Source organism: Tupaia chinensis, unplaced genomic scaffold (assembly GCF_000334495.1).
Source record: "Tupaia chinensis unplaced genomic scaffold, TupChi_1.0 Scaffold000270_2, whole genome shotgun sequence".
Classification (NCBI taxonomy): Eukaryota; Metazoa; Chordata; class Mammalia; order Scandentia; family Tupaiidae; genus Tupaia; species Tupaia belangeri.
In genome coordinates, this window is record NW_006159751.1 from 3924476 (window position 1) to 3949739 (window position 25264).

At 40.2% G+C, this 25264-nt stretch overlaps 1 protein-coding gene and 1 pseudogene across 5 annotated transcripts in view; one reads left to right on the forward strand and one right to left on the reverse strand.

Annotated features, from left to right (window-relative positions):
* PTPN22 (protein tyrosine phosphatase non-receptor type 22) overlaps nucleotides 1-25264 on the reverse strand; it is a 61188-nt gene that overhangs the window by 24796 nt on the left and 11128 nt on the right. For 4 of the 5 annotated variants that reach the window (XR_003549552.1, XM_006149622.3, XM_027772315.1 and 1 more), the window contains exons 2-11: nucleotides 13346-13454; nucleotides 12989-13065; nucleotides 12766-12861; nucleotides 12304-12342; nucleotides 9829-9900; nucleotides 9664-9723; nucleotides 8532-8674; nucleotides 8101-8167; nucleotides 6694-6771; nucleotides 2629-2715 (exon numbers count right to left, since the gene is read on the reverse strand). Coding sequence is in view for 4 of the 5 variants with exons in the window: in XM_006149622.3 (XP_006149684.1) it covers nucleotides 2629-2715; nucleotides 6694-6771; nucleotides 8101-8167; nucleotides 8532-8674; nucleotides 9664-9723; nucleotides 9829-9900; nucleotides 12304-12342; nucleotides 12766-12861; nucleotides 12989-13065; nucleotides 13346-13454 (828 nt within the window). In the remaining variant the exon portion in view is untranslated. Of the gene's footprint in view, nucleotides 1-2628; nucleotides 2716-6693; nucleotides 6772-8100; nucleotides 8168-8531; nucleotides 8675-9663; nucleotides 9724-9828; nucleotides 9901-12303; nucleotides 12343-12765; nucleotides 12949-12988; nucleotides 13066-13345; nucleotides 13455-25264 lie in introns of those variants that run through there. The other variant, XM_027772316.1, reaches the window with a different exon arrangement.
* LOC114007985 (NADH dehydrogenase [ubiquinone] 1 alpha subcomplex subunit 6 pseudogene) lies at nucleotides 285-1472 on the forward strand (annotated as a pseudogene).

Consider the following 25264-nt stretch of genomic DNA (forward strand, 5'->3'; position numbering starts at 1 on the left):
TGGCAACCTCGGGACAAGCAGGTGGCAGGTGGTTAAGGCGCTGGACACTCGCACATGGCCAACCATGGTTCGAGTCCTGAACCTGGTGACTTGCTTTCCCACTTTCCCTTTCTCTTTCTCTCTCTCTCTCTCTTTCTCTCTCTCTCACTGGGCAATTTAAAATAACAACAATAATAATAACAATAACAATAATAAATAAAACCAAATAATTCTTTTAAAATAATTTTTGAAGTACATGCATAGTTTTTTCATAAGCATTTCCATAAACTTTTTGAAGACCCCCCATATACAGTGAATTATTATTCAGCCTTAAAAAGGAAGGAAATTCGAGCAAGATGGCTACAAGTGGAGTCCACCCAGCTGTGGCCGTGACCAGCATGTCATTGAAGCCCACATTTAGTTGGGACAAGAATGAGGCCAAGCAGGGAGTGCACAAGCTCTACAACACCTGGCACCAGGAAGTGCCGCACACTGCACTTATCCCAGCTAGACATCACTGTGAGACAGGAATGGGATAAAGTTCAAGAAATGTTGAAGAAGAATGCGCATGTCATAGACCCCAGGGTCATAGACCTGCTGGTCATTACAGAGAAAGATGGAACTAAAGGAAACAAAGTGTGGAAGCAGCAGACACACATTAACAGGGTTCTTGCACGAAATAGACGCACTAAGGCCAAAGGATTTCCAGGATTTCCTGTCCAAGTTCTACATGGGTCATGACCCATGAAGTCCCTCAGTGGAAAGGTGCTTGTTGATGTTTAATTATTTTGAGCACAAATAAATTCATTATATGATGGGGAAAAAAGGGAGGAAATTCGTACATGTTACGACATATTGAACTTTGAAGACATTAGGCTTAAGTGAAATAAGTCAGACACAAAAGGGTAAATATGATAGTCTACTCACACGAGGTACCTAGACTAGACAAATTCAGAGACAAAGAAGATTGGTGGTTGTCAGGGGTCAGTGGAAGGGATTGCGTTATTGTTTAATAGGTACAGAGCTTCTCTTTAAGATAAAGTTCTAGAAATTATAGTTCTAGGATAAATAGTGGTAATGATCACACAACATTGTGAATGTACTTAATGCCACAATTTGTACATTTAAAAATAGTTAAAATTATAAATTTAAAGGATGTATTTTACTTCAATTAAAAAAATATATTAATTGGAACATGTCTCCTTTTCTGTTTCCTGGTACAGAACATGTAAAATTGATGCTAAATTTTCTTTAGACATTTGGTAGAATTCTCTGGTGAAAGTAAGTGGGCGTAGACATTTCTTTGGGGGGAATTTTTTTTTAATGTCAACTTGCTAGAGGGCACATACGCTTATCAAAGAAGTGAGGGAATAGGTCAGCAGGTGGCATGGTGGTTAAGGTGCTGGATTCCCACATGTACAGTGGTGGTTCAAGTCCTGGAGCAGGCAGTTTGAAAATCACAACAAACAAATAAATAAATATGTGTATGTAAAAAAGAAAAGTGAGGAAGTGAGAAAGCGTTACCTACAGAGTATGATCACACCACAATCCCTTCTTTTCTCCCTCTTTTTGGGATCTTGGGCATGCACACAAGTGTACCCACTGTGTCTCTCAGCTGCAAGACCTGGGACTAGAAATGCATGGTTGGCCATGTGGGATGCAGCTGCCTTCGCTGCCAGGTCACAGGCTGGCCCTAGGAGTTTTTAGATTACAAATTTAACTTCCTTAACCATTAAGGAGCTATTCAAATTATCTGTGTCATGCTGAGTGGGTTGTGATAGACTGTGTTTACCAAGAAAGTAATCTGTTTTATCAAAGTTGTCGAATGTATGTGCAGTAGAGCTGTTCATACTTTCTCTGTATGATCTTTTTGATATCTGCAGGGCCTGTAACAGTAGCACTCATTTCATTCCTGATTCCTTATTTTTATTTTTTCCCTTTTCGGTATTCTTCTTAGAGCTTTGTCAGTTTTGATCTTCTCAAACAGTCCTTTAGTTCATTGATTTTCCCTATTGTTATTGTGTTTTTAATTTCATTAATTTCTGCTTTTTATTATTTCTCTTTTCTATATTCTTTTTTTTTTTTTTTTGGAGAGATTTTCACTGTAGGGCACGTGCGCTCGCCAGACAGACAGAGAGAGACATAGAGACAGAAAGCGAGAAATCACCCCCCAGGGGGGGTGGTCACGCCGCAATCCCTTCTCCTCCATTCTCCTCTCGGGATCTTGGGCACGCACGCACACGCGCCCGGTGTGAGTTTTAAGCCACCGGGTCCGGGACGTGAACCGCGGTCGACTACGTGGGAGTCCAGCGACATAGCCATTACGCTAACTGCTGGTTCCCATCTTTTCTATATTCTTGAAGTGGGAGCTTAGATTATTGATTTGAGATTTTTACTGTTTTCTAATGTACGCATTTAATGCTATTTCCCTCTCAGTACTGCTGTACCTCTCTCCCACAAATTTTGTTAGGTTATGTTTCCTTTTTGTTCAGTTCAGCATGCTTTATCATTCAGCTGATGAGAGCCGTTATCAGGGCCATGTCTCATTCACTTTGTATTCCTAATGTTAAGAAAACAGTAGATTCTCAATGAATATTTTCAAGCAAGTATGAAAAACTTTTTTCTCAGAATATCTACTTTAAACATTACCTCTATTCCAGAGTGTGTATCTCTGATAACATCCATCTGTCTCTTAAATAGTTCTATTACAGCACTGTAGACCAGTTCATACTGTTCCTGAAGAGCATCACAAACCACAACAGAAAAAAAGAATAAATAAGTCAACTCAGTGAACTACAGAACTAAATTTCAGAACTATAAACACCAATCAAATCTAAGTATAGCAGACCTGAAAGGATTATCAATATAAGTTATTACATTTAATAATACTGTCTTACATTTGTATAGCCCATTTCAGATATCAAAGCACTCTGGGTTGCTAGAAATAATGAAATATTTTATATACATTTAGTTAATGAACAAAAATATTATGGCATGTGTTCTAAACACTTCCTTCCTTATCTTATTCTCCACCATTATCCTTCTAATTCTGTTTTCCTTGCTCACATGGTGCATTTTTTTTTAATAAGTCACCTGTATGTTTTCGGAAAAAGGACAGATAGTGGTGATGTAATAGATATAAACCTTCAAATGTATGATTTAACTTGACTTTCACTACGCTCTATGAAGTAACTACATTATTATTCCTGTTTACAATTTGTTAAAAGTCATTCAGAAGTGGGGCTGGCAGGTGGCATGGTGGTAAGGTGCTGGATTCCCACCTGGCTGCCCATGGTTCAGTTTCTGGACCTAGGCTTGCTTTCTCGCTTTCCCTTTCTTTTTCTCTCTCTCTGGTCAACTTAAAAAATAATGATTTAAAATATAATAATAAATAAATAAATGTTTAAAAGTCATTCAAAAGTAATTTCCAGGGGACCAGCAATTAGCATAATGGCTATGTCGCTGGACTCCCATGTAGTCGACCGCAGTTGGCGTCCCAGAACTGGTGGCTTAAAACTCACTCCAGGCGCGTGTGCGTGCGTGCAGTTGTCTTAAAAACTGAATCTTCTGGGTCCAGCAGGTGGCATGGTGATTAAGGCGCTGGATTCCAACATGACCAACCGCAGTTCAAGTCCTGTACCTGGCAGCTTACTTTCTGGCTTTCCCTCTCTCTGTGTGTCTCTGGTGAACGTGAGTTAAATCATCATCATATTAAATAAAATCAAATAAATAAATTTTTTAAATGAATCTTCTGACTTAAATTCAGTTGCTGAAATTTTTATCCTTGTAAAGAAGCCAAAGAAAAAGTAAATCAGTGAACAAGGTTTGGAAGTTGCGGTTATAAAAGGATTTCGTTGTAGAGAAATGAGACCTCTACAATCACAAGGCTTATCGGTTTTTCCCACTGTGTTTTTTTTTTTTTTTTTTTTTTAAAAAACTGAAGCACTTTGTTTTAGATCTACTTTTCATCTGAATGGGCCTATTTAGGGTGCTCCCTGACACCTTACACAAACCCATATAAAAAAGAACAATTTTTTTAAAGATAATTTTATCAGGAAAACAGTGCAGAGTCTCTACCCTTCATGGCCCCTGGTACATTCTTTAATTATTTTTAGGAGAGAAAAATCAGACAGGAAGCATACATCTAGTTATGGTGTTATTTCCTGGTTAGGGTAGTGTCAGGAAACACAGTTACTACTGTTTAGATACTTCTTCAGCTGGTTGCTGATACTGTCAAAATATGAAGACTTGTTCAGCTGCCTTCCAACTCTTAAAAATGGGCCTGAAACAATTTTTCTGAAATGGGGTATGGCTTTATTAAATATTACAATTTTTACACAGATTCTTCAAAAAGTTCTTGGAACGTGTAAACTATGGAAAAAACTGCATGAATTTCAAAAATTTTGTACCAAAAATAAACTTGTACTTTAATTCCACTTTTCCACAAACTCTTTGAAGTCTCATACAACTAGGTCACACACCACATGGAGTCTTTATGCGTTTACATGGATCAGTCCTCTTTTAACTCTGACAACATTAAACCAGCTAATCTTTTTCTTTTCGTGTAAACTTTTCCCCTCACAGGTTGAATATAGAAACACCTACAGTCAACATGACAAACATTATTTTTTTCCACTAGTCACTAGTGGAAAACCTGTGTGGGCTAAATGCAGGGGCTTATATTTTAATAGCTCTTCATTTTTCCCCTTCAATTCACAGCTTCTCTGTTAAAACATCAGAACTACTATTGTCCACTGTTTTATTTCTAAGTCTATGCGCAAGTTCATTTTTAAGTGCTTAAATATTTTAAGGTCTTATTATTTAAGTAGTAAAAGGAAGTTCTAACAAATTATGCAAAAGTACCATATACATAATTACAGTAGTAAATGTTTGATGAATGAATAAATGGGAAAATGCTCAATTTAGTATTAGGTGGAGACTACTTAGAAATGCAAGTGGTTAAAGGAGTGGATCCTGCATGGCTGACTGTAGTTCAAATCCCAGCCCCAGTGGCTTGAAAGACATGCCAGATGAGTGCATGTGCATGCCTCAAATCCTGATGGAATGGAGAAATAAATTGAGGAGGAGGGAACTGCACCATGCCTACACCCCATTGGGGGATGCTTTCTCCCCCCTCCCACTCTACCATTCTAGCCAACACGAGTGACCTCTGGCAATTAGAAAAAAAGAAATGTGGATTAAAAAACTGGTGTAGAAATAAGCGTGAATTAATATTGTAGACAGAGAAAGCAGCAGGTGGTGTGATTAAGGCATTGGACTGCCACATGGCAGACCACAGTTTGAGTCCCAGAGTAGGAGGCATGCTTTCTCACCTTCCCTCTGTCTCTGTCTCTGTCTCTCTCTCTGGTGAGTGCATGTGCCCTATAGCAAATGAAAATAACAACAATAATAATAAAATTAAACAAATAATTCCTTCTAGAAATGTATTATAAACAGAGATTTGGGCTAAGAAGAAGAAGGAAGAGCATTCCCAATAGAATGAACAAGTGTGGGCTATCTCGGAAGGGTTGAAAAGATTGTGATAAATGAAGAATGATGATGGTTTTTTAAATATACATATAATGGAGCCAGCAAATGGTGTAATGGTTATGTCACTGGACTTCCACGTGGTCGACTGCGGTTCACATACCAGACCTGGCAGCTTCAAACTCACACCAGGCACATGTGAGTACATTTCCAAAGCCCCAAGAGGAGAATGGAGGAGAAGGGATTGCAGCATGGCTATTTCTCCAGAGGGTAATTTCTTGCTTTCTTTCTCTTTCTATGGTGAGCACATGTGCCCTATAACAAAAATCTCTTAAAAAAAAAAATACACACACACACACATACACATATAACAAATACCAGGAGAAGCTACTAAAAAAAAGTAACAGTGGCTATCTCTAGGTGATAGGAATATGGTTGATTTTATTTTTATTTTTCACTCTCTCCTAAAATTAACACACAGACTAAATTTCCGTATTCTGTTTTAACCTCCTAAAGTAGAAATTACAAATTCCTAATTTTCTATGGTTTCAGAAATGGAGTTATTACTACAAAATTGCAATTTAACATGAACTAGCTTTTTCTTCGTAATAAATCAAACCAAAGAGCTTGTTGAATTTTTCTCAACATCATTTATAATTAAGAAATACTATATTGATTTCTTACTATTTTCCACCATAAAATATAAGTAATGAAAGAAACTTGACCCAAGACAAGAGGTATAGGAAAAATATTGGTAACTGGCCCCATAGCTCAGTGGTTAAGGGAGCTAGATCCCACATGACTGAATGCAGTTTGAATATCAGTCCTGCAGTTTGAGAAACATGGTGGGTGCCTGTGCACACGTACCCAAAACCTTGACAGAAAAAGAAACGGAGGAGAGAGGATTTTAGTATGACCATGTTCCATTAGGGGATTCTCTCTCTCTCTCTTTTCTCTCTCTCCCACTCTCTCTCACTCTCTCTCTCTCTCTCTCTCTCTCTCTCTGGCAAATTTAAGCACCCTCTGGCAAGTAAAAGGAAAAAATGAGAGAGAAAATGCCAGGGTATGCAGAGTGAGAGGAAATGGGAATGGACTTTAAAGCACTTTATAGTAAATAGGTGTTACATCTGAGCAGTCAGCTGCTTGAGGACCCCTTACTATTAAACCTAGAGATGCAGCAAGAAGCAACGCAAACATTTGTTCTGATGGAATAACCATAGTTCGTACCTGAGTTTGAACTAATGAAGGCCTCTGGGTACGCATTTCCTGGATCAAACTAAAAACACTGAAGTTCTCAGGAATTATCTATCAAATAAAAGAAGAAAATATCTCATTATTTTGAACTTTCATGAATACATGATTGCTACTTTCTTGTGCTTTTCTATAGTCTTGTACGTTCATGACATCTGTTCTCCTAACATGGGATGAAATGAAAAAGAACGTATTTTTTTAAAAACTAATGAGGTTTCTCATCACTTTCACCATGATCTAGAGCCTGGTGTTTTCCCTAGAAAAGATGGAAGAAACTCTTCAAAATGATTTCACATGGGGTGATCAAATGTCTGAGACTAAAGATATAATGAGGAAGAAGGCTCGGTAAACGAACAAGCTCAAGAGTTTTTTTAAATAAAAGAAGTTGGCAAATTGGCCTAAAAAACTCATATTTTGAATTTCCTATTAGATATTTTTAAAATTATTTATATAGAATAGCAGATGGTGTAATAGCTACATCACTGTACTCCCATATGGTCGAACACAGCTCAAGTCCTGGGCCTGGAGGCTTGAAATTCATGCTGGGCACAAGTGTGTGTGCCCAAAATCTCAAGAGGAGAATGAAGTAGAAGGGATTGTTGCATGGCCATCCCCCAGGGGGGTGATTTCTCACTTTCTGTCTATTTCTCTATCTCTCTCTGTCTCTCTGGCGAGCACAGGCACCCTATAGCACAAATCTCTCTTAAAAAAAAGAAAAAATCAGGACTAGCAGGTGGTGTGGTGGTTAAGGTACTGGACACTGGACACCCCGACATGGCCGGCCCCCCGGCAAATCTAGGACCTGGTGGCTTGCTTTCTCATTCCCCCTGCCCCCTGTGTGTGTGTGTGTGTGTGTGTGTGTGTGTATCTTTCTCTGGTCAAATTAAAATAAGTGAATGAATAAATACAATTAAATAAAATAATTCTTTAAAAAAATAGAAAAAGTCATTTATAGAATGGAGCACAAAATTTGATTGTGGCTAGGTTGAGCCTGTCTATTACAACAGTATGGCTAAAGGAAGGGTAACAATGTGTAATGCAGCGCTTCTCAAACTTAGCGTGCATGGGAACTACCTAGAGAGCTCCCTGGGCCCCACCTCCAGAGTTCCTGATTCCATCCATCCAGGTGGAGCCTGGTGACCTGCAGTTCTAATAGGTCTCAGGAGCTGATGCTTTTTGTCTGGAGACCACAGTCTAAGGGCCACCAATTTAAGAACTAATTTAATCATCTTACAGGATGGGTCTACAAGTGAATTTTCTAAAAAATATAAAAAATAAAAGATGAATCATAAAGATAGATGTTTGGAGAGAAAAAAAAAACACTTCTTGAGTCTGGAAGCAGTAGAGTAAGCAAATGCAAAGTGTCTGCTGGGAAAAACTCACCCCATCTTTTAGCAACATCCATGTGTAATCAACAGCACAAATAACACCAGTCCTTCCACAGCCAGCACTGAAATGAAAGGTAACAGTAGCTTGTATACTTGTCAAGAATGAATCATTGACCGGAGCTGGAAAATTTCACCAGCAGATTTGAGGAAGAAAAAGCCTGGAGGCAAGGAAACTTTCAAACCCTACCATTTCTCAGAGCACTTTTGTCATGCCACAATGACCCTAAGGACAGGTCCTAGGCTGCTTCTCACAGGAAGAGCTTCTAGAACTGTACTGTTCACAAGTAATTTAACAGAAAAATATGAATTTAATGCTCAGGTTGATTTCTATTATTGTTTCTGCTATTGACCTTTCCCTTTCAATTAGTGTCCTGATCGACACTGACATTCGGCTCGTTCCAGGCAGAAGGTTCATTCACACGGTACCTGCAGTGAATGCATATGGGAACTCTGTCATCCTCCTGGTAACAACGCACATCCCAGATGAGCTCTAGAATAGGGTCTATAGATGAGGGCACATCGTGGTCTGGCCAGTTCTTGTAATGAAACTGGTAGATAGTTCGAGTTTCCTACAAAAAAAAGAAAGAAAGAAAGAAAGACAGACAGACAGAAAGAAAGAAAGAGAAAAAAAGCCAAAATAAAAAGAGAATTCAAAGTTATGATTTTACCTCACTCCACTGAAAGATTAGTCTGACTTAACTAAGTTGCGTTTATATATTCTTTTCACAATATATTTTGCTTTCTTCTCTATAGATCTCAGGTGACCAGGTGCTTTCTTAGAACAATGAAATGTAATTTTAGGTCATACACTATTGGTTTGTCCCCATTACTCTATTCTCAAGAAGAAATTGATCTGAAGACAGTCCAAAACAAAACTTCTCAACTTGCGTGCTTTGGATGGAGGTCACGGGCATGCTGACATCATAAATCTCTTTGCCTGGAAAAGCTGGGTAAGGCCTAAAGTAGCCTAAGTTTTCACGTTAGTCCCTTGTTTCTCTTCATTCAGCCTCTATTCACCCTACAAATACTATCATTTTATATATTCACCATGGTGTGGAATAGATTGGGGAGCACAGATGACACCAAAGGACTCTCTCAAAATGAAGACTTATTCAGTATATTAAAGACTTATTCACTCACCACTCCCCATTGTCTTATGTCCATCCTGAGTAACACACATATATGAGTAGACTTCAAAAAATTTGTGGAAAAATGAAATTAAAGTGTGAGTTTTCTTTGGTGCAAAAATGTTTTGAAATCCACATATAGTTTTTTTCACCGTATATGTTTTCCATAAACTTTTTGGAGATGTCTCCTTATATATACTTGTAAAATAATTTACTTAATTTTATTTATTATTATTATTATTATTAATAATTCACCAGAGACAGACGGAAAGTGAGAAAGCAAGCCACCAGGTCCAGGACTCAAACTGCAGTTGGCCATGTAGGGATTCAGTGCCTTAACCACCATGCCAACTGCTGGCCTCTACTCCCTTATATATTTACCTGCTTGATCTCTATAGATTTTGAATTTATCACTTCTATTCTATACTTACACTATTGAACTTGGCTTTTAAAATCCTGATTATATAATCAGATTTCTGTTTTTCAGCTTCCTAAGAAGAAAAAGATTTAAATATTAGTAATTTCAAAGATGACCTCACTAACAAATAGGTTCTGGAGTCTTTGCTTAGCCATAATAGGACAGTCATCATACTTACACAGGATATGGAAAAAGGGCCAAACTGTAGCTGCATCTCCCCTGGCTCAGCCCAGTAGCGCTCACACTTTTTCTGTTACACCAAGCAGAAGGTAGTTATTTCCCTCCGTGCATTCTAGTCTCTTCAGCCTCTGCCCCTTCACTCCCTCACCCAGACACAAATTCAGCTCTGTGTCCTTCACCTTTAGGTTAGGCACTTGTAGCCCCTTGAGCATCAACAACCACCCTAATCATTGTACAGAATCTCCAAGGCTGGGAAAGCAAACACTAAAGTATATATAAATTACAAAATTCCTTGAAATCTGAAAAAGTAGAAATAAGGGTTTTTTACTTATTTTCAGTATTTCAAATGAGTACGAGAAATTATATGTCTACTAAAACAGCTGCATGTGAAGTACAGCTGAGCTAAGTGAAATACCAAAAATGAGCTAAGTGAAATACCAGATATCCTTAGTTTTGATTGGAATCATCAACTCAGAATGAGAATGGTAGGCTAGAACAGTGATGTTCAGTGACCATATAATGTAAGCCACAAATGTAATTAAAATTTTTTTCATAGCTACATTCCAGTGAAAAAGGGAAAATTAATTTTAAAGGAATTATTTATTTAATTTTATTTATTCATTCATTTATTTTCATTTGACCAGAGAAAGACAGACAAAGTGAGAAAGCAAGCCACCAGGTCCAGGACTTGAACCGTGGTTGGCCATGTGGGAGTATCCAGCACCTTAACCACCATGCCACCTGCTGGCCCAAATTAATTTTAATAAAATGTTCTAGCCTCATAATTTAAAAATTCAATAAATAATAAATATAAAATAGTTATTAGATATTTGACTTTTTTAAAAAAAAGAAAACTAAGTCTTCAATATTCAGTGTTTTGTTTAAAGATGGTCCTGCCTCAGCCTCCCAAGGAGCTGAGACAACAGGCAGACACCACTGCTTCAGATGCCATAGGGTCCGCCAGGACTCAAACCTGGGCTTCCCATGTGTCTCTGCCTGCCTAGTAGCAGTGTCAACCAGCGTGAATTACTATGGCTAGGCCAAAATTCAATGTGTATTTTATATTTATAGCTCAATTCAATTAGGATGCCAGTTTTTCATTAGAAATATTTTATTTCCATTTAGATGTCATAAAACTTACATTTGAAAAGTTTCACATACTCAAGTTATTCCATACATACTGAAAATTTTTCAATAACTGAATTGAGTATCAGTTTTTAAGTTTGAATCAATTAAAATACTACAAAGTAATTGAGTCCCTTGGTCACACTAGCCATCTTTTCTGTGCTCAGTAGCTAGCCATGTATGGTTAGTAGAGGACATGTCAGACGGTACAGGATTAGAAGCTCTCACTGGCAGTTAAAGATGTCTGTTTAATAGAAACGGGAAATTTAATTTTTTTTTTTTAGAGATTTTTGCTATTGGGTGCGTGTGATTGCTGGAGAGACAGACAGAGACAGAGACAGAAAGTAAAAAATTACACCCTCCCACCCCCCCACCCCCGCAGGGTATGGCCACACCACAATCCTTTCTCCGTTCCTCTCTCTGGATATTGGGCATGCAAGCACAAGCCCCCAGTGTGTTTCAAGCCGCCGGGTCCAGGACTCAAACTGGTGCCATGTGGGAGTCTAGTGACAACCATTATTACATCATCTGCTGGTCCTTGAATTTTTATTTTGAAAAGCATACCTTACTTTTCATTTAAAATAGAGCATTGGCCAGCAGGTGGTGTGTTGGTTACGGTTGCTGGATCCCCCATGGCTGACTCCATTCTAGTTCCTGATCCAGTGGTTTGAAAATCACACTGGGGGCCAACAAGTGGCATGGAAGTTAAGGAACTGGACTCCCACATGGTAGACTCTGGTTCAATCCTGACCCAGGAGCTTGAAAAATCACACTAGCGTGTGTGCATGTGTGCCCAAAATCCCAAGAGAAGAATGAAGGAGAAGGAGTTGCAGCATGGCCATCCCTTTGGCGGGGGGGGGGCAGGGGAAGGGGTGATTTCTCGCTTTCCCTCTGACTGTCTCTGTCTCTCCCATGAGCACACATGTCCTATGGTAGAAACCTAAAAAAAGGAAAGAAAGAAAAGAAAAAAATCTCACTAGGCGTGTGTTCATGCTTGCCCCAAATCCTGAGAGAATGGGGGAGAAAGGATTACATCATGGCCATCCTGTGAGGGGTGATTTCTCACTTTCTCTCTCTCCCTCTCTCTCACTCTGGTAAGCAATAGCACCCTATAGCAAAAAAGAAAAAAAACACACACTCAGTAAATGGATGAAAGAGGTTCTTAGGAGTAAAAATCAAAGAACCCTGAGAGTCACATGGCATTCTCAAACGGAAAACTAGGGAAACGACGTAATTTTTACCTAGGCACTTTTGTTTAAAGAAGGTTTTACTGCCAATTTTTCAGTTTTTCCCTCCTTTTTGTTCTTTCCTTCACCTTTACGTCAGCAGTCACTAGCAAGTAACTCACCTTTCCCATTTCAAACTCCATGCAAGCCATAACAATGACCTGGAGAGATGAAATAGACACGTGTAGGTATAAAGAGCAGTTAAGGCATGGGTCCTGGTTTCAGATGGTATTAATCATTCTTTTTCTGTTTTGTTTCATTTTTTAACCGAAAAAGAAATGCTGATAACTTATAAAATGTTGCTCTCACTCTTCCTTCTTTCTGTCTCCACTTCCTTTTTCTCTATTCAAATCAGTAAAATCTTGTTACCAAATGAGCCCACCAAGGTGAGAACTTTCATTTCCTTGAACACGAATGACACTGTGATTTTGACTACAAGATGCCTGAACCCTGAGATTCCATCGACTAACAAAATACTGCACTGGTTTTCACAGATGGGAAACCTCAGTTACACATGTTGACACCCTACCTCCTCTATCCGTACAAACCAAAGGGTAAAATAACAAAAGCAGCTCTGCACTTACCAGGACACTGTATTCCCAGATCATCCTCCAGAAGTCCAGGAGAGTTGTAGGTAAAGGACCTTGAGTGGCAATATATGCCTTGGGCCCATAAACTCCCTAGAGGAGAGCAGAAAGCACATACGGTGATTGCAGATAACATCCACTTCGCTAGTCTTCTCTGCCTCTTGTCTCTTTTTTAGAGACCTAGAGAAATATAACATGTTTTTATTTTCTCTCAGTGTACCTTAATGAAGTTGGCATTGATATAGCTGGAGTCCTCATCAGAAGTTATCAGAGACAGTTCTACCCGGCTATGATCATCTATAATAGTGAAAAAAAAAAAAGAAAGAAAATTGTGTAATTAAAAGGGCTTAGTCAGAGGATATATTGTAAGTCAGGGCCTAGCAATGCATAGTGGGAGATCCTAAGTGTTTGATGAGTGAGCAAGTGAGTGAATGAATGCTCTTTTGCAGTCATGAATAGTACAAACTAATTTGACAATGTTGTGTTCCAAGATTAGGAAGAGCAGGCAATGGATAAAAAGAGATGAATGACTGAATTTGGGAGAAGGTACAAGTTTATAGAAAGAAATGAAACTTACAGGGCAAAATATCCTTATATCTGTTTTTCTTGATATTCTTGGGTTTCTCAGCCACAGTTGTAGGGTAGGTTTTATCTGCCTTGTACTTAGTAGACTGTCTTTTCAGTTTCTGTAATAAAATACCAAAAATAATGAATCTTCCTAGAGAAAGGAAGTAAGAAGCTAGCTTGAGGGAGTTTTCCTTACCCACTGCCTAACTTTCCGCCTCAACCCTTTTAACACACTCTGGGACCAACTGCATTCAGGGCAGAGTCCCAGGGCACAAGGACAGCAGAGTTGAGTGACGTTTGCAGAAGTGAAAAGATCACACTTACTGCAGCTGAGCCACAGATGGCTAAAACTTAGAGGTGAAACGGGTGAATATTTTAAAAACCAAATATCTTCCAAAAACAATCTATGTGCTCCACCCAGCAGAGTAAAAATTTCAGTTACTTTCTTTACATCCATGATTTAGTTGGTTGTCAACAACAAAGTGACTTATTTCCATTAGTCTTACTTAATCATTTCATTTTTCTAAATGTAAATGGAGCTTAAGCTGAATTAATCCTCTATACTAGCAACATTTCAAATATTTCCGTCCCAAAAGTTGTTTTGTTTTGTTTTTTTTTAGTGACACAAACTTCAAAACTATCCCTCAATCAAATAATAATTTAGTATCATATTCTTTAGGTAGAATGTGATCTGAGCCAGGCAAAGGCTAGCTTAATGTAGTTGAATAAGATTTCTCAGAGAGTGGAAAATAATAATTATTATTATATTTATTTATTTACTTTTGCTATAGGGCACATATGCTCACCAGAGAGAGAAAGAGAGTAAGAGAGAAGGAAAGTGAGAAAGCAACACCCCCTCCAGGAGGAATGGCCACACTACAACCCCTTCTCCTACATTTTCCTCTCAGGATTTTGGGTACATGCGCACACAGATAATCTGATGTGGGGTTTTTTGTGTGTGTGTGTGTTTTTTTTTTTTGAGAGGTTTTTGCTATAGGGCACATGCACTCACCAGACAGACAGAGAGACAGAGAGACAGAAAACAAGAAATCACCCCTCTGGGGGATGGCCATGCCGCAATCCCTTCTCCTCCATTCTCCTCCATTCTCCTCTCAGGATCTTGGGCACGCACGCACACGCGCCTAGTGTGAGTTTAAGCCACCAGGTGTGGGACTGGAACCGCGGTCGACTACGTGGGAGTCCAGCGACAGCCATTACGCTAACTGCTGGTCCCCGCCTGACGTGTTTTTCAAGCTGTCAGTCTGGGACTCAAACCATGAATTTAGCCATGTGGGATCCAGTACCTTAATCTCCATGCCACTGGAGGGCCTGCTTCTTAAAATTATTCTCATTTTCCAGCACTGCACTATAGATCAAAAGTTCAGAGAAGATGATAGTTCCTCTGGCTCCTTAGGAATCAACCTTGTCCCAAATTTCGTTTACCTCCCTTACCCTTCAAAGAAGCCACATCTACTAAATCTGATATTTGTAGAATCTTACTCAGTTTGCAAAAGATGGGTTCAGGGGAGGTATCTTTATGATTTAAAAGATCAAATAAAAAATATCTGTTGAATTAAAATACTTTTCATTATTCTCTCACTGCTTAATGGTGAGTTGGTCACATGTGGAGCAATAATTACCTCCTATGCCCTCAGCATCAACTCAGTCTTCATCCTCTCTGACTTCCTTTTTGAAATTTCCTCCTACTTGGGCACTTATTAGTCTACTTTATCTTGCCTTTTCCTCTTTTTTCTCTGACTTCTCCTTCCCACTTCCCACTTCCCACTCTTTCTTATTTGAGTGCTCTCCTTTTCTATCTTCTGATGAGAATTACCCAAAGTTCCAAAGCTAAATCTTCAACTCTGTTCTATCAGTATATGCATTTGCTCAGAGATAGCATACCTTATGGAAGGCATCACAAATGTTTATTGACTGATTAACTGCTTCAAATTGGATTATATTTCCAACCTCTTTTGGGTAAATCTAGAATTTCTATGTTGAGATTTGATTACCAAATTCTAGTCCTGAATTCCCAACTATGTCCTCAGCATTTCTAATTAGTATGAGCATCTTACTACAGCCTTAGACTCAGCAAATTTAAAGCTAAAACCATCTGGGACCAGCAGGTGGAGAAATAGTTACGTCGCTGGACACCCATGTAGTTGACTGCAGTTTGAGTCCCAGACCTGGTGGTTCAAAACTCCCACCTGGCATATGTGCATGTGTGCCCAAAATCCTGAGAGGAGAATGGAGGAGAAGAGAGAACAGTGTGGCCGACTCCATCCGTCCCAGGAGAAGGGGGGTGATTTCTTGTCTCAGTCTCTCTGTCTCTCCTGTGAACTCATGTCCCCTAGGGCAAAAATCGCTCTTAAAAACAAAAACAAAAACAAAACCAACTAAATAATCATCATCCCATTGTAAATGCCAATAGCATTACCTTTACCTCAGACAACCACACTCTAAAAACTGAGAGGCACTTTTGGTTCCCCCTTCACACAGTTCCCATCTCTAAATTAAATAAGTTCAACAAATTATTCTTCTCAACTGATACCTTAGTCTAGGCCCTTTCCTTAGAGCTTGGACTATTACAGTTGCTTAACTCGTCATACATTTCTGTCTTAATCTATTCAAATCCATCAGGCATACTTATGATAAGTTAAAACACTGCTTTCCTTATTTCTCCCATGTTCAGAACAACTTCAGTGAATCCCTTTGCCTCTAAGGAAAAGAAAAATCCAAACTCCTTAGTCAGATACTTGAGGCTCTTCTCAACTGACCTCAACTGATTCGCAACTTCCCCCTATTTCCCACTGCCCTTCAATTATGAGACTTCAGTAGATGATTTCTGGCTTCTTTTAAGATTGTATAGATTGGGGGACCAGTGGGTGGTGTGGTAGTTAAGGAGCTGGACACTCCCACATGGCTGACCACAGTTCGAGCCCCGGATCTGGTGGCTTTCTTTCTCACTTTCCCTCTCTCTCTTTCCTTCTCTGTGTTTCTCTCTGGTCATATTAAAATAAATGAGTAAATAAATAAATAATTATTTTAAAATCTCAATTAACATTTAAAAGAAAAAAAGATTGTACAGATTGGAGCTGGCAGATGGAACGATGGTCAAAGGCACTGGACTTCCACATGGCGGACAGCAGTTCAGTCCCAGACCTGATGGATTGCTTTTTCTCTCTCTCTCCCCTGCTCTCTGGTCATATTAAAATAAGAAAGGAAAGAAAGAGAAAGAGAGAAAGAAAGGAAGAAAGAAAGAGAGAGAGAGAAAGAGAGAAAGAAAGAAGAAAGAAAGTTAAATAATTCTTGAAAAGATTGTACAGATTGATGTCACTGATGGTTATGTGTAATATGACTTCTTTAAAATTAGGGTTTTCCTCTTATTTCTCATGAATGTACCCCTGGTATTGATTATTTTTACATTTCTCAGACATGATTATGGTCTATTTTGTTCCACAGGATGAATTAATAAAGAGAGGTAAGGAAATAGACAAAGAGCTTTTCTCTAATGACAAGCAACAAGGGAAATACCTTTAAAAGAAAGGGGGTCAGTGAGAAAGCACCCCTCATGGAGAAGATATCCATGGTGCAATCCCTTCTCATTTTCCTCTAGGGATTTAGGGCACACACCCACACATGCCCAGCATGTTTTCCAAGCTGTCAGGTTCAGGACTCGAACCACACAGCTGGCCATGTGGAATCCAGCTGCCTTAAGTACCATGCCACCTAGCTGGCCCATAAAAGGGGATTGTTACTATTCTTATTTAGTTGTTTATATTTGGGGTAGTGTTTTCACATAATTAGGATATATATCTACCTATATGAATTTGCTTAAGGAAATTCAATTAAGTGTTTGAAAAATGAGTGAAGGGTCTGGCCCCATGGCTTAGTGATTAAGGGAGTCAGATTCCACATGGCCAATTGTGGTTTGAATCCTCAAATTTTTAGAACAACTTTGTAAATAGGAATGTAAGCTTTTTCTAACTAAGTTGCCAAGTGGAACAGACAGCCAATACTTGCTTATTTTCTGAACCACAAAGTGTCAACATGTATCATTTCAAGACTTTTTTTTCTTCCTATTTCTAGAGTTCGCTCTGACAGGCAATCTACTGAAAAGCAGGTATACAATTAGCTCTTAACTCCTAGTTTCTTACCATGGATTAAATTCCTTATGGATTTTCAGAATTGGATTTGGAAGGAGAGATGCTGAACTGATATCTTTACAACATTTTTCTGTAGTTTTTCTTTTTTTAATTTGCTATAAGGCACATATGCTTTCTGGAGACAGAAAGAGAGAGAGAGAAAAAAAAACAAAAAACAAAGAACCACCGCCTCTCCATGGGGGATGGCTTTGCCACAATCCCTTCTCTTCCATTCTCTTCTTGGGATTTTGGGCACACACATGCACACACACAGTGCATGTTTTTCAAGCTGCTGGGCCCAAGAGGAACCTGCTCAGTCAGCCATGTAGGGTGAAGCTGCCTTAACCACCACATGACTGACTCATATTTTTATACCAAGATAGATACAAGTAACTAGTTTGGGAATTTAACTGAAGACATGGTATAGGCACTCAAGAGACTAGCAAGTGTGTTCTCTGAAGGTGGCACAAACACCACATTTTCATCTTTCTGCTCTTCATGTACTTTTGGGATGATCATTTTCAGGTTGCCATCAATCCCTAGGCTGCTTAAAAACATGTCAAGTCGCAGGATAATTCCTTCTAGAAATCTCCAGAACAGAGTGCAGCCACCCCCGACTACACCGTTTTTGTTTTGCTATGCTTTCCCCGTGGAGTGCTTTCTAGTGACAATGCTATAGACGAAGTCCTTTTGGTAAGATATACTTCAGTTAATTTGGTAACATGTCGCGGGTTAAAGGTTATACGTGTTGTAGCCTGTATTTGTTTAGCTGCCTTGACTGCCGCCCTCATCGCTGGGGCACAATGGCTTTTTCCCTCCCATGCTCTTTCTTCCTCCTGGAGTCATTTGGCTGGATGACAAAGGGAGACAATTTTTAGCAAAACATCACACAGGAAATGCCTGTAGAACTCTTAACTTGGAAAGTATGAAAGATTTTTCCCCCAGACATCTTACTGTAAAGTCAGACTACTCTAGAGCTTTCCCCCCATCCTTTTTTTTTAAATTCCCTTTCTCTCCTTGCCAGATCCCCAGGGGTATAACTCCCCAACAGAGAACAAAACAGGACAGAAATTGGGTAGAAAAACTGATAAACTACACCAAAGTAACTCCTAGAATAGGAAGGGTACAAAAGACAAAGCAAGACCATGGAGGTGGGTTGAGGTTTGGGGAAAAAAGAGGTAGCCAGCAGGTGAAGGTACTTCTGTGCCAACCGCAAGGTGGGGGCCGGAGCTCCCTAGAAGAGGCATCATCCCAGAAACTCAGGGAAGTGCTGCAGAGAGAGCGAAGTGAAGAGGCCAGCACCCCTCCCAGGCCTGACAGTGCAGAAGGTGTAAGATTGTGTGTGTGCCTGATAAGCCAGCGGCAAATTACTTGGTTTGTAGGTTATACTAACCCCTTCCTTTTAAAAAAAAGAGTAGAATCAGGGGCTTGGCCCTAAGACTCAAGAGTCAGAACTGAGGCTTTTGCAAGTTCTTTCCGGAAACTAATAAATGGGGACTACCAGATGGCGTAATGGTTATGTCACTGGACTCCCATGTAGTTGACCTCGGTTCGAGTCCTGGACCCTGTAGCTTAAACTCACACCGGGCGTGTGTGCATGTGTGCCCAAGATCCCGAGAGGAGAATGGATGAGAAAGGATTGTGGAGTGGCCATCCCCCCTGGGGGTGATTTCTCGCTTTCTGTCTCTCTGGTGAGCAAACATGCCCTATAGCAAAAAAAAAAAAAAGAAAAAGAAAAAGGAAAGAAAAAGAAACTAATGAATGAATTATCATACTCCCAAAAGAAAACAGAAAGGAAGAATGAAAAAGTACTGGATCAGCATATCTCGCCTTGAAGGATGATATTACTGCATAGAAGGCATAGGCTAGGTTACGTTTGGAAAGAGAAAAGTCAAACTTGGGTCTCCTATCCAAGGTGTGATGGGAAACCAAAGTTGAGCTGTCTCCAGAGCTCCTCAGGGTAGGTCTTCCATGTCTTACAGCTGCAGGTCAGTATTATCCCAAGCCTACCACGGAGAAAGCATGAGGGTTGCAGAATGGAGTCAGGAGCTGGGACCTCGAAGTCCACTGAATAGGAGTGCCACCAGTAGGAAGATGAGACTGAACTGGCCTCTAGTGGGCATGTCATAGCTCCAGCAAGACAGGCAAATGTATGGAGACAGGTCTCTAGTTAACAGTGGAGTAAGTGGGTTGTTGGGTAAGCCATAGCTAAACTGGGGTGGGTAAACCAAGAGGTTCCAATGAAGGTACTTAACATGGGAGGAAATGGCAAAAATGCATTTAAAATGTCCCGTGAGTAACTGAAAACGTAGGACTAGATGTCCCTCGTAAGAAGCTGGAGATGGAAATGGGAGACATCAGCTTTAGAGGTTATGTGAATTCTGGTGGTGGCAGCCAAAAAAAAAGTTTGTTTAATGCCTTAATGTACACAAAAGTCAACAAATGCTGGTAAGAATGTTCAAGTGATAGGGTGATTCATAGGAATGAGTCATTTCAATTCAGCAGATGTTTGTATCTTTGTTATGAAAGAAACACTGTGTTCATAACTATTTGGTTAGTATTGTTACTATAAATATCAGGATGCATCTATGTCTTCTTAAGGAACCAAGATGTATCTTGGTCTTTTTGGTGTGCCTATGATGAATCTCTAGAAGTTACTACAATACCAGCCTGACTTCTAGTGTATTTTAAATCAACATTAATACTTAAACCTGACCTTTAGAACTGGCTATCTTCTTTCTCTTAGGGTTCAGTGACTCCTTTATATTTCGTAAATTTGTCTTTTTATTTAAAACATATCATATCTTTTTCACAAAAATACTCTATTCCAAAGGAACATGAAATTAATCCCCACCAGCCCAGCCTGTGGTATGGTGGTTAAAGGAGCTGGACTCCCACATGGCAGACTGCAGTTTGAGTCCTGCACCTGGCAGCTTGCTTTCTCTTTTTCCCCCTCTCTCTCTCTCTCTATCTACCCCTCTCTGGGCAAATTAAAATAAATAAATAAAGTTAAATAGAATAATTCTTAAAAAAAAAAAAATGACAGTTGGATCCCACATGACCAATTGCATTTTTCAAGTCCCAGATTCAGCAGTTTGGAAACATGCCAGGTATGCATGCATGCATGACCAAAATTCCAAAAGGAAAGAGGAGTGGAGAACAAGGAATTGTGGTGTGACCATTCCCATGAGGGGTGTTTTCTCCCAGCAAACAAACAAACAAAAAAGATACACCATAACATGGCAGACTGCAGTTTGAGTCCTGCACCTGGCAGCTTGCTTTCTCTTTTTCCCCCCCTCTCTCTCTCTCTATCTACCCCTCTCTGGGCAAATTAAAATAAATAAATAAAGTTAAATAGAATAATTCTTAAAAAAAAAAAAATGACAGTTGGATCCCACATGACCAATTGCATTTTTCAAGTCCCAGATTCAGCAGTTTGGAAACATGCCAGGTATGCATGCATGCATGACCAAAATTCCAAAAGGAAAGAGGAGTGGAGAACAAGGAATTGTGGTGTGACCATTCCCATGAGGGGTGTTTTCTCCCAGCAAACAAACAAACAAAAAAGATACACCATAATCAAGTAACAATCAAATGACCTTATCTTCTTGAAGCTGTGTTCCTATTTCCATATTCCCATCCAGGCGTTGTAAAATACATATGGACATCCAATGAGCTGATGTGCGTGTATTTAGCACAATGTCTGTGATGAACTAGTTTTATTTTTTATGTGCAATTCATATTTTTTTTTTTTTGGAGAGGTTTTTGCTATAGGGCGCGTGCACTCGCCAGACAGACAGAGAGAGACAGAGAGATAGAAAGCAGGAAATCACCCCCCAGGGGGGATGGCCACGCCGCAATCCCTTCTCCTCCATTCTCCTCTCGGGATCTTGGGCACACATGCACACGCGCCCGGCGTGAGTTTAAGCCACCGGGTCCGGGACTCGAACCGCGGTCGACTACGTGGGAGTCCAGCGACATAGCCATTACGCTAACTGCTGGTCCCCTGAAATTCATATTTTTACACATGCTTTGTAAATGAAAATGCTTCAGTTTCCTCCAATGTGGAAAAGTAAATATATACATACATATATATATGAGGAGTCTTAAGTATAAGCATTTATAGCAAATTGACCAGCATATAGCATACAGCTAAGTCTTAACCATATGTAATACAATGTTGAAACATACATGTCATAAAAGCACAGTCACAGTAACTAGGCAAAAGGGATATGTATTCCTCTGTAAACTAATCTACGAGATAAAGAGTGCACTAAAGGAAGAATATGGTCTTCACGAAGCTTAGAGGAGGGAAAATAAGGCACCAAGCCTTGTCCTGTGTCTACAGCGCTGTCCAGAAAAGACTGCTGGTCACCAGCCTAATGGTTCAGACCAATGGAGACATCTTGCTGTGGTTGATGCCATTAAAATCGTCCTGCTCATCAAGCACTTTCTCATCACAGTTGGCTTTTCAACCTTTCTTTCCTCCAAAGGAAAGAATATGCTGGCCATTAAATACAAACCTCTATTTTTCTTTTTTTTTTTAAAAAGAAAAAGAGATTTTTGCTAGGTGAATATGCTCATCAGAGAGACAGAAAGAGATAGAAAGTGAGAAATCCCCCTCCCCCCCCCCCCCCCCCCAGTGGGGATGGTTGTGCTGCGATCCCTTCTCTTCCATTCTCCTCTCAGGATTTTGGGAACGCACACACACATGCCTGGCATGAGGTTTTGTTTTGTTTTGTTTTGTTTTGTTTTTTGAGAGGTTTTTGCTATAGGGCGTGTGCACTCGCCAGAGAGACAGAGAGACAGAAAACAAGAAATCACCCCCCAGGGGGGATGGCCATGCCGCAATCCCTTCTCCTCCATTCTCCTCTCGGGATCTTGGGCACGCGCACACACACATACCCGGCGTGAGTTTTAAGCCACTGGGTCCAGGACTCAAACCACGGTCGACTACATGTGAGTCCAGCGACATAGCCATTATGCTAACTGCTGGTCCCTTTGCCTGGCATGAGTTTTAAGGTACTGGGTTCAAGGACCAGCAGTTAGCATAATGGCTATGTCGCTGGACTCCCACGTAGTCGACCACGGTTCAAGTCCCGGACCCGGTGGCTTAAAACTCACACCGGGCGCATGTGCGTGCGTGCCCAAGATCCCAAGAGGAGAATGGAGGAGAAGGGATTGCGGCATGACCATCCCCCCCTGGGGGGTGATTTCTTGCTTTCTGTCTCTCTGTCTCTCTCTATCTGTCTGGCGAGTGCACACACCCTATAGCGAAAAACCTCTCCAAAAAAAAAAAAAAAGGTACTGGGTTCAGAACTTGAACCGCAGCTGACTACATGGGAGTCCAGCAATGTAACCATTATGCTATTTGCTGGTGCCAAACATCTATTGTTTTTGACAGTTATTTTTCTTCCTGAAAAAAAATAATAAATCAGAATTTTGGCTTCTGATGAATTTATCTGTTCGATTATTGTAAGTCAGTTGTCTAATCCTGATCAACTCTGGGCATACTAACAAAATTAAATTTCTAGACCAGCCAAGCTAAAGCCTGGACACCAGACTACAGATCCACAATAGGTAGAGCTACCCTAAGTAACTCTCTGACCTGTCCCAGTGCTCTCTGTGATCACAACTGTATCTATTGCACATTGACGGAATTCAGAAAAATGCATTTAAAAATGCTATGTGCAACACATTAATGAATTTTACAAAAGTAATGTAGACAAAAATAAGATATAAAATAGTTAACATCATTTCATGTCCATAAAGTCAATAGTCCAAAACATGAAAACGTATCTCTGTTATTCACTGACATTTATTGATATCAAAGGTACACGGAGGGCCTGGATGTGGCGCAGCGGTAAAACAGTGCGCTGGAGGCAGTCCCACGTGGAAGGCTCTCGAGACCTCTGTACGTACACTGAGTACACGCTTGCCATGATCTAGGCTGTCTGAGGACTGGGTGTAGATCGCAGTGCCGGGACCCTGTTGGAGGTACTGCCTCTCTCTCTCTCTCTTTCTCTTTCTCTCTTTCTCTTTCTCTCTTTCTCTCTCACTTATGAAATAAATTAATAAACAAACTTTAAGGAAAAGCTGTGCAGAAAAGTGAAAAATTGCAGTATCTGGTTAGTGTTTACCTCTAATCCTGCAAGGAATAGTGAGAGTTGTAATCTAAAAGGATACCCAGGAATTTCTGACATGTGAACAGGAGCCTATTTCTTGGTCTGAGTGTTGCTTGAATGAGCGCCTGCTTTATTACTAATTGTTACATTGTGTATCTGTGTTTAAAACACTTTCCTGTGTATGTTATATTTCACAATTTCAAAAGCATAAACAATTAAGGCCAGTAGATTGAAGTAAATTGGAGGCAGTAGAGCAGAGGTGGAAGATAGTAAGAACACAGGCTTGAAAATTAAATAGTTTTCTTTTTTTTTTTAAGAGAGATTTTTTGCTGCAGGGTGCATGCACTCACCAGAAAGACAGAGAGAGACAGAAAGTGAGAAATAAACCCCCTCCCCGGGGTAGGGGGGGAGTCATGCTGCAATTCCTTTACCTCCATTCTCTTCTTGGGCACTCACGTACTCACTTGCGCAGGCATGAGTTTTAAGCCACTGAGACCAGGATTCTAACCACGGTCAACTACATGGGAGTCCAGCAACATAACCATTACACCATTTGCTGGTCCCTAAAATTAAATAGCTTTATTTCAAGTACTAATTTTTTTATTCTTTTTTTTTTTTAAGAAGTATTTTTGCTATAGAGCAGGTGTGCTCACCAGAGAAACAGAGGACAGAAAGCGAGAAATTACCTCCCAAGGGGATGACCACACCAAAGTCCCTTTTCCATTCTCCCAGGATCTTGGAAATGCACGCAAATGAGTTCTAAGCCACCGAGTCCAGGATTCAAACCTCAGTCAACTACATGGGAGTCCAGCGATGTAACCATTATGTCATCTTCTGGCCCCCAAATCCTAATTCTACGATTTATAAAGTATGTAACCTAAGGTAAGTTTCACTTCTCTGTACCTTAGGGTCTGCTGCGTGCTGAACACTGGGCTCATCGTTGGTGACAGCCAGATAAGCAGGACTAAACATGAGCCTTGCCTTTGTGAAGGTTCAGCCTGATGGGGAACACACAGTAATCAATCGCACAAGTAACTTTCTTTCCTCCAGAGGAAAGAATATGCTGCCCAATCTATAGGAACGTCTACTGTTTTTGACGGTTATTTTTCTCCTTAAAAATTAATTGAACTTCTGATTGGAATTGTGATTGAGTGCTATGAAAAGTAACAAATGGTGCTAATAAGCATTTATAGGAGAAGATTTGGTCTATTCTGGAAGGTCAAGAAAAGTTTCTTTGAGGAAGTGATCACTAAATCGATATCTAAGTAAGAGTTAAATATTAGCCAGGTAAAGAGGAATGTGAGCAGCACCCCAGACAGAGGTAGCAGCATGTGTGCGAAGGCCCTTTGGCAGTGGGAGGGAGGCAAGGACAAGAAACTGAACATGCTCCAAGATACTGGTGAGGTCGAGACCAGCAGTTGGCATAATGGCTATGTTGCTGGACTCCCCCGTAGTTGACTGCAGTTCAAGTCCCGGACCTGGGGGCTTAAACTCATGCCCGGTGTGTGTGCGTGTACCCAAGATCCTGCGAGGAGAATGGAGGAGAAGGGATTGCGGCATGGCCATCCCCCCTCGGTGTGTGTGTGTGTGTGATTTCTCACTTTCTGTCTCTGTCTTTCTGGCAAGTGCACACACCTCATAGCAAAAACCTCTCAAAAA